General features: G+C 39.2%; 1 protein-coding gene across 2 annotated transcripts in view; it reads right to left on the bottom strand.

The window, feature by feature from the left end:
* Window positions 1–1,922: 1,922 nt before the first annotated feature.
* LOC132416234 (zinc finger protein 112-like) overlaps window positions 1,923–14,799 on the bottom strand; it is a 30,994-nt gene continuing 18,117 nt past the window's right edge. For both annotated transcript variants that reach the window (XM_069540158.1, XM_059999541.1), the window contains 2 exons: window positions 14,533–14,628; window positions 1,923–5,332 (listed from right to left, as the gene is read on the bottom strand). In XM_069540158.1, coding sequence (XP_069396259.1) covers window positions 2,832–5,332; window positions 14,533–14,628 — 2,597 coding nt within the window. In that variant the 3' untranslated portion in view covers window positions 1,923–2,831. The remainder of the gene's footprint in view (window positions 5,333–14,532; window positions 14,629–14,799) is intronic.

Genomic DNA, 14,799 nt, shown 5'->3' with positions numbered 1-14,799 from the left:
ACCCAAGTCTTACCTTACCTACATCTCTTCACTTATATGAACTGAGAAACATTTTTGGTTTAAGCAATTCTGAACTACATTTTGTTACCTACAACTAAAAGCATCCTAACTGATAAAACCACCATGAGCTCTCATGATCTTCCTTTGGAAGTGATCGTAGTAAAGAAATGCATTAGAAGCCCTGAATTTCTGATGATACTGTGAAACTTGAACTAGCACCTTGGAAGCCAGGTTAAGCCAGTGCCTTGGTCGCCCCATTCACCCAACGGGCTGAAATCTGACAGAAAAACTATGGTGCACCAATTTATACTACTACTGAATTGTACTAGGAGATTTAAGGCTGCATGTGCTTTGAGACCTAAAGAAATTTTATAGAAAGGTAAAGCTGCTAACACCTAATTTATCTGTACTCTCTAGAGACTTTTTGATGCCATCTAATGAAATAGAGTGATCACATTATGAGTTCTTAACTATAAGGGACAATATCTCAGTAGTTTATTGCTTTGGTAAAATGTTAACTGTGAATTTTTAAAAATAAAGTACAAGAAAGACTAAGCCAAAATTCTGCTTGCCACAGAAAACCACTGTATACAGGACAGTGAGTAATCTTTCACAGATAATCTATTAAGCATGTATTTGAACATATATGTATACAGACCTAAGATAACTGGATATTATGAAGGTACAATCCGCATTTTTACTAAACAAGATGTGTGAGTCTTCTCTGTCATTTTAGATTGATTTCATACTTTCTGTAGCTCCATATTATAGGAACACAAAGATATTTATCTAAACTCTTATTAATTTCCAATTTAAAAAATTACCCTTATGTACACATCCTTTCTGTTAAAACTGCTTTACCTTAAATTATTATTCTATGATTTCCAGATGGGTACGTACACTTTACACTTTGATACATATTGTATGACTCTTCTCTAACAAACTTGTATTTTTCACTCCCTCCAACAAAATGCATTGTTCTTGAAGACAGAGACTAGCAAGTAAAAGGAAATCTTATCCTAATAATCAATACATTTGAAAAAATGTTTAGAAAAATTCAATATTTTTCCTTTCTTTACTAAAAATAGAATTACCATATGATCTACCAATCCCACGTCTGGGCATATATCTAGACAAAACTATAATTCAAAAAGATACATGCACCCCCTATATTCATAGCAGCACTATTCACAAAGCCAAGACATGGAAACAACCTAAATGTCCATCAACAGGTGAATGGATAAAGAAGATGTGGCACATACATACAATGGAGTACTACTCAGCCATAGAAAAGAAGAAAATAATGCCATTTGTAGCAACATGGATGTAAGTAGAGATTATCATACTAAGTGAAGTAAGTCAGAAAGCGAAGGACAAGTAACATATGATATCACTTTTATGTGGAATCTAAAATATGACACAGAAGAACCTATCTATGAAATGGAAACAGAGTCACAGACATAGAGAACAGACTGGTAGTTGCCAAGGGGAAGGGGGTTGAGGGAGGGATGGAGTGGGAGGTTAGGGTTAGCAGATATAAGCTTTTATATATAGAATGGATAAGGTCCTACTGTATAGCAGAGAACTATATTCAATATCCTATGATATATCATAATGGAAAAGAATAAAAAATAGAATGTATATGTATGTATAACTGAATCATTTTGCTGTACAGCAGTAATTAACATAACATTGTAAATCAACTATACTTCAATAAAAAAATATTGATATTTTTCTTTCTTTGTGTGAGTGAAGAAGTATGGAGATGTGAAACTTGACAAAATTAAAGTCCTCCAAACTTGTCACAGATCCTGCCTAAGGAGGTCTGAATTGGACAAAGGCTATAACGCCTAGAAATCAGTCAGATCAAAAGGATTTTGATGGAAATATGGAGACTAAAAAACCAAGTATTGTAATTTTGACATTTATTAAGAAAGTATTTGTCATTAGTAACCATTTCTGCCACTTTCCAAATATTACAGTAAAACTCTGTCCTAACACACAGGGCAGGAGTAAAAATTCAATTATGTGAAATGCAGTGTTCCATTTTTGTAAAGTTAACCAGAAACATTGTTTTAACAGTTTGTATTGTCCTTTAAAGTGCACACAGGTGTACATACTCACAGCTAAACTTGAATGAATAGTATACTGTAGAGAAAGAGACCAAATGGTAAGAAATTCAGTTCATCCCTGCTTACACAAGGGACAAATGGAGAGAACCATTCCCAAAAGGGTTACAACCAAATTCATGTAGTTTCAGATAGCGATATTGCTGATACATTTCAAATAATATTTACTTGAAGTGCTTACATTACTTGCAGTATTCCTCCTCCAAATACATTTTTAAATGACTTTTTGGAGAAAATAAGCTTAATAAAAATTCCAAACATGATACCTTTACACACTTTTAGTCATTTAACAAAAAGTACTGAGCACCTAATATTGAGTTATGCAGTGTCGTGGCTTTGGAGACTTCACAATGCATGAAGCCCCTTCTCTCGTTAACTTTACATTCCAGTGGACGTGGATTTAGGCACGCTCATCACTGTGCTTCTGTTAAAATCCTGACTATACTCGTATCTTGTTTAAGCCCTAGTGCAACAACTGCTTAAAGTAACGTGCAATGACATGTTAACGTTCTCACAAAATCCCGTATGGAACCCCTCTCGTTAGATGTCTCTGCTGTGTGGTCTCCTGACTATTGTGAATGTTGATGTTGGGCAGAAACATTACCTTTTCATGAAAGAAATTCTTTTTCTACTTTAAGAACTGGAGTGAACGGAAAATTTCAGCTCTCGTTTGAGGACTTCAGAACGCAATAGAATACCATTTTACAGAATTTCACTTTTGTATGGATTCTCTGAAGAAAGATAATCCTTACCATACTCTTCACTTTTATAGAATGTATCACCACTATGGACTCTTTGATGAATTAGAAGACCTGAGCTCCAACGGAAACCCTTACCACACGCATCACATCTGTATGGTTTCTCTCCCGTGTGGACTCTCTGATGAGCCTGGAGGTTTGATCTCTGACTGAAGCCCTTACCACACACCTCACATTTGTATGGCTTTTCCCCAGTGTGGACTCTGTGATGGGCTTGAAGACTTGAAAACCCACTGAAACCCTTACCACACTGTTCACATTTATAGGGCCTCCCTTCTGTGTGGACCCTCTGATGCGCTTGAAGGCGTGAACTTTCACTGAAACCCTTTGTGCACACCTCACATTTGTACGGTTTCCCTCCTGTGTGGACCCTCTGATGTGCTTCAAGGCGTGAGCTCTGACTAAAGCCCTTCCCACACATCTCACATTTGTATGGCTTCACTCTGGTGTGGACTCTCTGATGACCTTGAAGATATGCTCTCTGACTGAAGCCCTTCCCACATACCTCACATATATATGGTCTCTCGCCAGTGTGGACACTCTGATGGCTTTGAAGGTACGATCTCTGACTGAAGCTCTTACCACACTCATCACATTGGTATGGCTTCTCTCCTGTGTGGACTCTCTGATGGGCCAGAAGAGTTGAGGCCTTACTGAAGCCCTTATCACATTCTCCACACTTATAGGGTTTCTCTCCTGTGTGAACCCTCTGATGAATTTGAAGATTAAAGCTCCAACTGAATCCCTTCCCGCACTCCTCACACTTGAATGGCTTTTCTCCAGTGTGAACTCTCTGATGGCCTTGAAGGTGTGAACTCCGACTGAACCCCTTCCCACACTCCTCACACTTGTATGGTTTCTCTCCAGTGTGAACTCTCTGATGGCCTTGAAGGTATGAACTCCGACTGAATCCCTTCCCACACTCCTCACACTTGTATGGTTTCTCTCCAGTGTGGACTCTCTGATGGGCTTGAAGGTATGAACTCCGACTGAATCCCTTATCACACTCCTCACATTTAAAAGGTTTCTCTCCCGTGTGGACCCTTTGATGAACATTAAGAATTGATCTGTGACTGAAGACTTTACCACATGCGTTGCATTTGTATGGCTTCTCTCCAGTGTGGACTCTCTGATGATCTTTAGGTTTTGAATTCCAATTGAAGCCGTTCCCACACCCCTTGTAAGGTTTCTCTCCAATGTGAATTTTCTGATGGCCTTGAAGGTATGAATTGTGGCTGAAGCTGTTACCACATGTATAATGTTTATATGGTTGTTCCCTAGTGTGGACTATCTGAAGGTCTTGAAAATGTGAGGCCAGACTGAAGCCATTACCACACACCTCAGAATTATATGGAATCTCTTCCACGTGAACTCTGTGCTGAATGTTACAATCTGAGTTACAAATGAAACCTTTCTCACACTCCACATCTGTGTATAGTTTCTCTTCAGTTTGGATTTTCTGATGGGTTCGAAGGCAAGAATTCTGGTTAAAGGCATTCCCATTCTCCTCAAATTCATAGGGCTCCTGCTCAGTATGGACCCTAAAACTACTACTAAGGTCTAAGCTATGACTGAAGCCCTTCTCATAAATGTTGCATCTGTTGGACACCTCTCCTGTGTGAGTGAGTTCATATGTGTTATGAGAGGAACACTGATTGACATTCTCACCATATTCATATTTAAATGCCACCTCCTCTGCTTGTACTTTCTGATGGCATTGCAGATGTGAACTCTCAGAAACACAGTTATCTCCTCTACAAACACTTTGATGAGTATGAAGAACTGAACTGTAACTACAGTCCTTTCCACATGGACTGTAGGTACAGGGCTTGCCTTCTAAGTGTAACTGCTGAAGAACTTCAGAACTGGAGTCATTGTTGAAGGCTTTTCTGTACTCATTACCAGGGTAGGGCTTTTGCCCTGTCTGAATTAAGTCTTGATTAAGCAAGGAAACCTTCATGACATCTTCTCCACAGTCATGGCAGCTATAGATTTTTTCTGTTCTGTGTACACCCAGATTATCATTGTGATGTGAGATCCAACTGATACTTTCAGACATACAGAAATCATTTTTCATGGAAATTTTCTGACATCTACACTGATAATTACGTGACTCTGTAAGATACATTTTCCTCCAGGAATGCTGGGCTCTCCAAGAGGGAAATTCTTGACTTTTTATGTCATGGGAACCATCTCCTATATGAGTCAATACGTAGTTCTCATCTTCAGAAATCTGAATTGGTATTCCTGCCCAAACTTGGCAGGGGGAATCGCCTTGTTTTTGCAGCTGAGAAATATTCTCTTGAAAAATTTTCATCGAATCTTGACACCCAGTTAACCTGCCTGCACCTTGTTGCCAGGTCTGCCAGGTGGAAAGCTCTTTGGGGGAAAGGCAGCTTAATCCCACTTCTTGAATACTTTCCATATTATGTTGACTCTTGGTTCCTATAAGAATAAAGAGATTTTAGACGTGTACACAGTGAACGCTTTTATTCAGAGATTTCAAGATTTTGCACTTAGATGATGATATGCAACTTCAATAAACTGGAGGAAAATTCGTGTTACTACCTCTGATGATACTTAGAAAATGGCTCATCTTTGGCTACACCAGGAATATAAGTAGGATCCACAGAATTCAGGCTATCTGCGTGCCTCAAAATCAGGGCTTTGCAACACAACCTGGACATCGAAGATGGCGGCCCTGTTCAAAATGCCTAGTTAAACCATACACATATTATCATGGGCTGCCTGGAGATTTCAAGAAAACAGAAGGGGATAGTCTCAAATCGGAAAGAGCATAGTTTCAAGTGGATAAATGCTTTTTGCCCTGATAGTAATGGGCATGGTAACATTTTTGTTTGTTTTTAAGAAGACTGCATGTTAAATGCTGTGCAGATGAAGGTAAAAGTAGATCTTTATGCTTGAGGCATCAAACTGCCTATCTCTAATTCGCTCTTTATCTTCATGAGACTAATAAGCTCTTCTAAGTCACTGTAAGCCATTATCAGCTTTAACTCCTTTCAAAAGATATTTTGCAATTATCAAGGGCTATGGTGCAGGTCAGAATGTAAAACACGGGTGACAGAATTCAACTCCAAAGACATCAGAAAAAAATGGAGGATGAGGGAAGCATAGGCAAGTTTTATGGCACCAGTAGGTGTCCTCTGTTATCAAACAAACAAAACTCAGCGAATATTGACTTTGGCTTGCACCATTTTGCTGGAAAATTACTTTAATGTTTAGGGAATTTGAGGCTCCAGAAGAGTTGAAGATGGGTATGTTTGGGTGGAAATGGCTTGTCCCTTAGTTATGAAAGCTCAGATTATCAGCAGGCAACAGATCTTCATATCCTGGTGAGAAGTATACTCCCTGAGGACCGGTGGTCCAACGGGGTTGAAGTAATAACGTGCACTCTCCTAATACTTGGCAGTACGTTAATTCTCTTTCAGCATCCGGGGTCGGGGGGAAGCAGTAAAAGAGGATTCTTTTCATAACATGAACATTATCCTCAAACATAATAATTCTTTGTGTTTTTCTGTCTCTCCACACTGGGGTGGATTACCCACAAGGACAAGCACTTCGCTGTGTACACAGCATTACCCTCACTGCCTGTAACACTCCTAGCGAATAGTAGTTGCTCAATAAGCACATAATGAATAGATCACAGCTTGAGTCACTCTCACTCACAGAACTGAAAGTGCATATATGTGTTGAGTTATTTTTCATGGGAAAGGAATTGGTGATGGCAGTTTTACTGCAATGTTGAAAGGCTGTATGAGAGGTAGGGCTATACTCAGATATCACCTGCTGATGAGAAAAGCAAAGGTCACAAGAATCTTGTGGATTGTGTCTTTTTAATTTTGAAAATAAATGGTGTAGTTTTTCTTGTATAAAATCTTACCTGTAGCCCCATTCTATGCCCAATGTATAAAAAAATTAAAAATAAAAGGCCACACTGATGATTGCGTGGCAGCAGGATCTGGGGCAGTTCACCGACTGCAGGGTCACACTTTATGGCATGTCTATGAGTACTCATCTTAGTAGTACTTTAAAAAATAAAACGCCAACCAACTATACTCCAATAAAAAATTAATTTAAAAAATGCCTAGTGATGTCTTTTGTTTCTCAAAAGCAAAGCTTTCAATTACTATATTAATATTTTATAGAATAATGAAATGAAGGGACACAGTATACGAGGCATGTCAAATAAAGTAAATAGCTTTACTTTCCTTTTGGCAAATGTGTCTTTCAAGGAATTGGTCTATTTCATCTAGGCTGTCAAATTTGTGGGCATAGTGTTTGTTCATAGTATTCCTTTTTTATTCTTTTAATGCCCACAGGTTCTGCAGTCATGTTCCCTCTTTCATTTCTGATATTAGTAATTTGCATTTCTGTGATATTAGTAATTTGTGTCTCTTTTTCTTAATTACCCTAGCTAAGAAGCTTATCCATTTTAGGCATCTTTTCAAAGAACCAGCTTTTGGTTTCATTGATTTTCTCTACTGATTTCTTATTTCCAATTCTTATTCTTGTCTTCTACTTACTTTTCTTCTGCTTACAATTTGCTTTTCTTTTTCTAGTTTCCTAAGGTGGAAGCTTAGATGATTGATTTTAGACCTTTCTTCTTTTCTAATACATATATTCAATGCTATAAATTTTCCTCTAAGCAGTGCTTTTGCTGCAGCCCACAAATTTTGGTAGGTTGTGTTTTCATTTTCAGGTAGTTCAAAATACCTTAAAATTTCTCTTGAGATTTCTTCTTTGACCCATGTGTTATTTGGAAGTGTATTGTTTAATCTCCATTTGAGGTTTTCCAGTTATTTGATTTATTGACTTCTAGTTTAATTCCATTGCAGTCTGAGAGCAGGCACTGCATAATTTCTATTCTTTTAAATTTGTTAAGGTGTGTTTTTTGATTCAGAATATGGTCTATCTTGGTGAATGTTCCATGTGAGCTTGAGAAGAAGAGTTCTTTCTAATCAAGTACATTAACAATGGCTACAACATCCAACTCTATGCCACAAAGCTATCACTTTAGAAGCCATTTTAACTCAGTCTACAGGGAAAAATATACTCCGTACCTTGTTTTATTGTGCTTTGCTTTATTGTGCTTCACAGGTAGAGTTTCTTACAAATTGAAGGCAACCCTATGTTGAGCAAGCCTACTGGCACTATTTTTCCAACAGAATTTGCTCATTTCATGTCTCTGTGTTACATTTTGGTAATTCTCACAATATTTCAAACTTTTTCATTATTATATTTGTCATGGTTATCTGTGATCTTTGATGTTACTACTATGACTCACTGAAGGCTCAGATGATGGTTAGCATTTTTTAGCAATAAAGTATTTTTTAGTTAAGGTATGTGAATTGTTTTTTTAGCATAATGCTATTGCACACTTAGTAAACTACAGTATAGTATAAACATGACTTTTATATGCACTAGGAAACCAAAAAATTTGTGACTTGCTTTATATGCAATATTTGCTTTATTGCAGTGCTCTGGAACTGAACCTGCAATATCTCCGAGATCTGCCTGTTTGAAAACAAGAACAGGGTTATGTGGGGTGGAGACAGAAGAAGTGAAATGCAGAAAACAAAGACTATTCTAGCATAAAATGGCCAGCCTATCACAGCCTGAGATCAGATGTCACCACTGTAAATGATCAAAAAAGTAATCTAAAAATTATAAGAAAAAAGTAATTAAACATATGTATAATTTAAAAAACAGATGGGTCATATTTTATTAACATGCTATTTTACCCATATGTACTTTATGTCTGCAGTTAGTTAATGCAAATGTAGTAAGTTTTCTATTAAAAAGGAAATTCTGGCAAGGAATTGTAATGCTAGATCAACATGATTGGCATGTGTAAGACATCATAAGGTATTTATAAAAGGTTGCATTAAAACTTAAGGTTTAGTTAAGGTTAACATATAGGTTAAGTTACAACTTCGAAAACTCTTAACCCAGTGATGTTTGATATTCTAATTAAGCCATAAAGGAATTAAAATTAACAAAGGAAATAGCTGAGAACAGCTACGTGAGAACTACTGACAGGAATGTATTCAGATCTAGCTGGAACCAGCAAACTACCAAGGAAAGAGAAGAAAAAGCAAGATAATTTGCAGGAAACACCTTATTACTTGAAAGAAGGAGATTACTAAAAGCAAGTATCTCCTGGTTAATGAAGTAGATGGTTTTGCTATAATTAGAGATGACACTGGAAATGAAAAACAGGAATAATCTGCTATGGGGAAAAAAAAAAGCCCAGAAGCCCTTGGTTTATACAGCAATGATGCTTGCCTGGCTCTACGGACCAGAAACTTCCCTTTCCATCCCTGCTGGGAGTTTCAGATCGCACCAGTGGCAGTCAGCAGCATTAAGGTATAGTGTTGGTAAAGGATCACCTTTCAGAGCCCCTGGGGATCATGAAGCCTCATGTCAGCAACAGGTGCAGGTGGCTCTAAAAGGCTGTGGACTCTGCACCTCTGATCAAATTAATCAGGCAATTCCATGAAACAGATTTTACTTATGTGGACTGACAAGCTGATTTTATGTAAACATGGACTACAAATCATCTTTTTCACTCCAAGTAAAATTATTTTTCTTATCACTTTCCAATAGAAGACAAAATTTAATCACTGGCAGAGAAGGCTGAAAACAGATTATGGAATATTACTGGATGTATTTGGAATGAATAGCCTATAAGAGCACAAGAACACTAATGGTGGGAAACGATTAGTGAGGCTTAAGATCAATTGAATAGATTGTGACATGCAATTTTAAAAAGGACAGAAAATATCACAGTTGCACTGCATGTCAGGGTATCAGTGCATAAATGCTTGTTTCAGACTTGCAGGTATGTATACACACCTAGGTCTGTACTGGGTTACATTACATACTGAAGGCCATGGCCAAAAAAGTATGAAAACCACTGGTGTAAATAGTTGAGGAAGGTATAAAGTTTGTAATGAAACAACTGTAAGGCTCAAATGCAAAGTTCAAATACGGAAACTTGGAAAAATATCAATAGGTAGGTTTGTACCTCTTAGTTTCATGCCTACATGGACTGAAGTTTCAAAATACTGGGAACAAATTACCACTTGAGATATATTCTTTCTTTCCCTCAGGATGTATGAAACCTGAGAGTACAACTTTTTTCAGGTTATAATGGTCACCAGTTGGAAATTATACACTAGATCTTTAGGGGGATGAAGGCTTGAAAACTGTCTAAAATCTACATTAACATTTGTTTATTTAATGGCTAATGTGTACAAAATAAAGATGAAGAAATAGATACTTATTTTTGAATAGGGGATGAAAAGAAAGACAGGGGCTGGTCTTCCTAACTCTTGTTTTTCTCACCTTGAATCTTCCTTGCCTGGCCTGAAAAAAAACTAGGAAATTTATGCAGATGATGACTTTGGGAGAGATGGATGGGTTGCGACTTGGAACATCTTGCAAGGAGATGGACAGTTAAGAAGCCATTATTGGGACTTCCCTGGTGGCGCAGTGGTTAGGGATCCACCTGCCAATGCAGGGCACATGGTTCGAGCCCTGGTCCAGGAAGATTTCACATGTTGCGGAGCAACAAAGGCCGTGTGCCACAACTACTGAGCCTGCGCTCTAGAGCCTGTGAGCCACAACTACTGAGCCCACATGCCACTACTCCCATGTACCTAGAGCCCACTCACTGCAATGAAGAGTAGCCCCCACTCACCACAACTAAAGAAAGCCCATGCGCAGCAACGAAGACCCAATACAGCCAAAAAAAAAAGAAGCCATTATTTATTGACATCATTCTCTTTCCTAGTGGAAACTGAGATAGTTCTTCTGCTAACAGAGTGGTTTTAAGACTATCATTTTAAAAATATTTCTTTGCCCACGTCAATTAAATCAGCTCCTAGAGGCTGCAGGAAAGTCAATGGGGATAATTATGTCTCTCTTGGTTACAACTCCAAAGTTAAAGCTCAGTAAGGGGACTTCCCTGGTGGTCCAGTGGTAAAGAATCCACCTTCCAATGCAGGGGACGTGGGTTCGATCCCGGTCAGGGACCTAAGATCCCACATGCCGTGGGGCAACTATGCCTGTGAGCCACAACTACTGAGCTCACATGAGAACCCGCCTCAATGAGAGAACCCGCCTCAATGAGAGAACCCGCCTCAATGAGAGAACCCGCGTGCAGTAAGCTATGGAGCCGTGCTCTGGAGCCCACGCACCCTGGAGCCCGCACGCCACAACTAGAGAGAAAACCCGCACACTACAACCAGAGGGAAGCCTGAGCACTGCAACGAAGAGACTGCGCCATAATGAAAATATCCCGCATGCTTCAACAAAGATCCCATGTGCCTCAACTAAGACCCGACGCAGCCAAAAAAAAACAGCTCAGTAGGATGGTTTTTCTGTTTGAATCTCTGAGTCACCAGGTAATTTATTCCACAGAAATAAAATCACTAGTACCCAACGACATTTGGATTGGGGTTTTTATTGCTGTACTTTCTATATTAGTAGTAAAAAAACAAGGGAGACGGCAGAGAAATGAATGCCCATCAATTAAAAAATGGGTAAATGATGCATGTTATAGCCACATATTGGATTATGTAATGATGATTATTTTTAAGAAGAGATAATCTCAGATTGGGAGGGATTTCTTGCTCAAGGTACCATGAAGGAGAAAAATTAGTATATTAAAAATAAGAAGGTACATTTTCAAAATTTTGCATTAATATAAGGTATATACATGTTAGTATATGTAAAAAATTAAATAAAAAGATATTTTAAAATATGACATTACATTCCTACTGATGCTATCAGGCAGGGGGACTGGCACACTATGGCCCTAGCCCTGTTTTTGTGTAGCTTAAGAACAAGAATAGATTTTACATTTTTTTAAATGGTGTAAGAAAAAACAAAGAAGAATATGTGACAGAGACCACGTATGGCCAGCAAAGCCTAAAATATTCACTATCTGGACCTTTAGAGAAAAACTTTGCTGACCTCTGCTCTAGAGAGTATATTCCTGTTATGACTCTGAATGTTAACTGAGATGGAAACAAAAAATTATAGAAGTGAAGTAATTTGTTTTGAAATTTTCAGTTGACTTTCCTTCTCACCCAGGAGCATCCTTGGCTACACAGGTGTGACCATGGCTTCTGACACCAGGGTCTGAGGACTCAAAAACATTACTAAAATGTTTGGACTCGCATATATGTCCAACTTGGAAGTACCACTTCAAAAAGAAAATTACAGGCCAATATCTCTGATGAACATAATGTAAAAATCCTAAACAAAATATTAGCAAACTGAATTCAACAACACATTAAAAGGGTCATACACCAAAATCAAATGGGATTTATTGTAGGGATGCAAGGATGGTTTGACATCTGCAAATCAGTACGTGTGATACACCACATTAACAAAATGAAGGACAAAAATCATTTTATCCTTCATCAAAAGCAAAAGAAACAAAAGCAAAAATAAACAAGTGGGGCTACAGTCAAACTAAGAAGCTTCTGCACAGCTAAGAAAACCAACAATAAAACTAAAAGGCAAACTACTGAATGGGAGAAAAATATGTGCAAATCATATATTTGATAAGGGGTTATATCCAAAATATAGAAAGAACTCATACAATTCAATAGCAAAAACCAAACGATCTGATTTAAAAAATGGGCAGAAGACCAGAATAGACATTTTCCCAAAGAAGACATACAGATGGCCAACAGGTTCATAAAAAGATGCTCCACAACATTAATCATCAGGGAAATGCAAATCAAATCCACAATGAGATTATCACCTCCCACCTGTTAGGATGTCTGTTATCAAAAAGACAAGAGATAACAAATGGTGGCAAGGATGTGGAGGAGAGCGAGCCCTTGTACACTACTGGTGGGAATGGAAGTTGGTGCAGCCACTATGGAAATCAGTATGGAGGGTCCTCAAAAAATTAAAAATAGAACTATCATATGATTCAGCAATTCTACTTCTGTGCATTTATCTGAAGAAAACGAAAACAGTAACTCGAAAAGATATATGGGGCTTCCCTGGTGGCACAGTGATTAAGAATCCACCTGCCGGGCTTCCCTGGTGGTGCAGTGGCCGAGAGTCCGCCTGCCGATGCAGAGTACACGGGTTCGTGCCCCAGTCCGGGAAGATTCCACATGCCGTGGAGTAACTAAGCCCGTGCGCCACAACTACTGAGTCTGTGCTCTAGAGCCCACGAGCCACAACTACTGAGCTTGCGTGCCACAACTACTGAAGCTCACGCGCCTACAGCCTGTGCTCCGCAACAAAGAGAAGCCACCGCAATGAGAAGCCCATACACCACAACGAAGAGTAACCCCCTCTCACAGCAACTAGAGAAAGCCCGTGCACGGCAACAAAGACCCAACGCAGCGCAAAATAAATAAATAAATTCATACAAAAAAAAGAAAAAATATATGCACCCCCATGTACACTGCAGCATTATTTACAATAGTCAAGATAAGGAAACAATCTAAGTGTCCACTGATGGATGAATGGATAAAGAAAATTCAGCCATAAATAAAAATGAAATCTTGCCATTTGCAACAATACGGGTAGACCTTGAGGTATTTGAAGACAAATGCCGCTCAATCTCTGTTATATGTGGAACTTAAAGTCACCACCCCCCACCCCACAACAAACACACAAAACCAACCAAGCTCACAGATACAGAGAACAGACTGTTGGTTGCAAGAGGCAGCGGTTGGGGAATGGGAAAAATAGGTGAACTGTTTTTTTTTTTAATTTAAGTAAATTGAATAAAATTTTTTAAAAAAACCGTAGCTAGGTCAAGAGAGTGTTTAGGTGTTAGGGGATGCAACAGTGAGAAGAGAGGACAGAATGGGAAGATAAAGAGCTGGGCATCTGAATGAGGAAGTTAATGCAAGAGTGTCTCACTTGAAATTACTGCATGGGAAGGGTCAATTATAATGTTGGCCTTGATCTTTTTTTTTTTTTTTTTTTTTTGCATTACGTGGGCCTTTCACTGTTGTGGCCTCTCCCGTTGCGGAGCACAGGCTCCAGACGCACAGGCCCAGCGGCCATGGCTCACGGGCCCATCCGCTCCACGGCATGTGGGATCTTCCCGGACCGGGGCATGAACCCGTGTCCCCTGCATCGGCAGGTGGACTCTCAACCACTGCGCCACCAGGGAAGCCCGGCATTGATCATTTTTGATATTTCCTTTAGCTGACTGGCTATTCATCTTTTAGGAATAATGGCTACCTATCCATGAATACTCAAGGACACCTGAACAGAATTAGGACAGGCATTCATCAGTTGACAAACAATACTCTGGAGTATCCCTCCATCACACTGATTTATTCTATACCTATTAGCTGCCTCAAGGAGGACCGAAGACAGTGAAAGACCACACGTGCATTAACCGATTCACTCAGTCACGGCACAGAGCAAAGCAAGCCAAGTAACCTGAAGCAGAAGCAGAATTCTGACAGGTCTGATGGGCAGCAATGGGCCAGTGCAGCTGGGACAGGATGAATGAGCTAGAATATGGAAAGCTAGAGGGGGTGAGGGGACAGACACCTCAGGGCCTGACATTTTCTGACTCATGTTTCAGGAGGGGCTCTCTGGCTTCTGGGTCACTGCTGGATGGTTCTCACCTGAACACCCTTCTCTCTGGGTCTCCGTCTCCATCATCAAAAGCTCTTCTTCTCTCTCCAGCTGGAATATAAGCTCCGGTTTGAAGGGCTGATTCCCTGCAAAAAGGCGAGGACAGCAAAAGTTTTAAATTTTGACCAAGTCCCACTTGTGTGGTTTTTTTCTTTTTTTCTTTTCTGAATCATGTTTTGGGGATCATATCTAAGACCTCTTTGCCTAACCCACGGTCATGAAGATTTTCTCCTGTGTTTCTTTCTAAAATTTACATT

This window comes from Delphinus delphis, chromosome 20, assembly GCF_949987515.2.
Source record: "Delphinus delphis chromosome 20, mDelDel1.2, whole genome shotgun sequence".
In the NCBI taxonomy this organism is placed as follows: Eukaryota; Metazoa; Chordata; class Mammalia; order Artiodactyla; family Delphinidae; genus Delphinus; species Delphinus delphis.
Note: the sequence above shows the minus strand (reverse complement) of the source record. Positions and strands in the feature narration are given on the sequence as shown.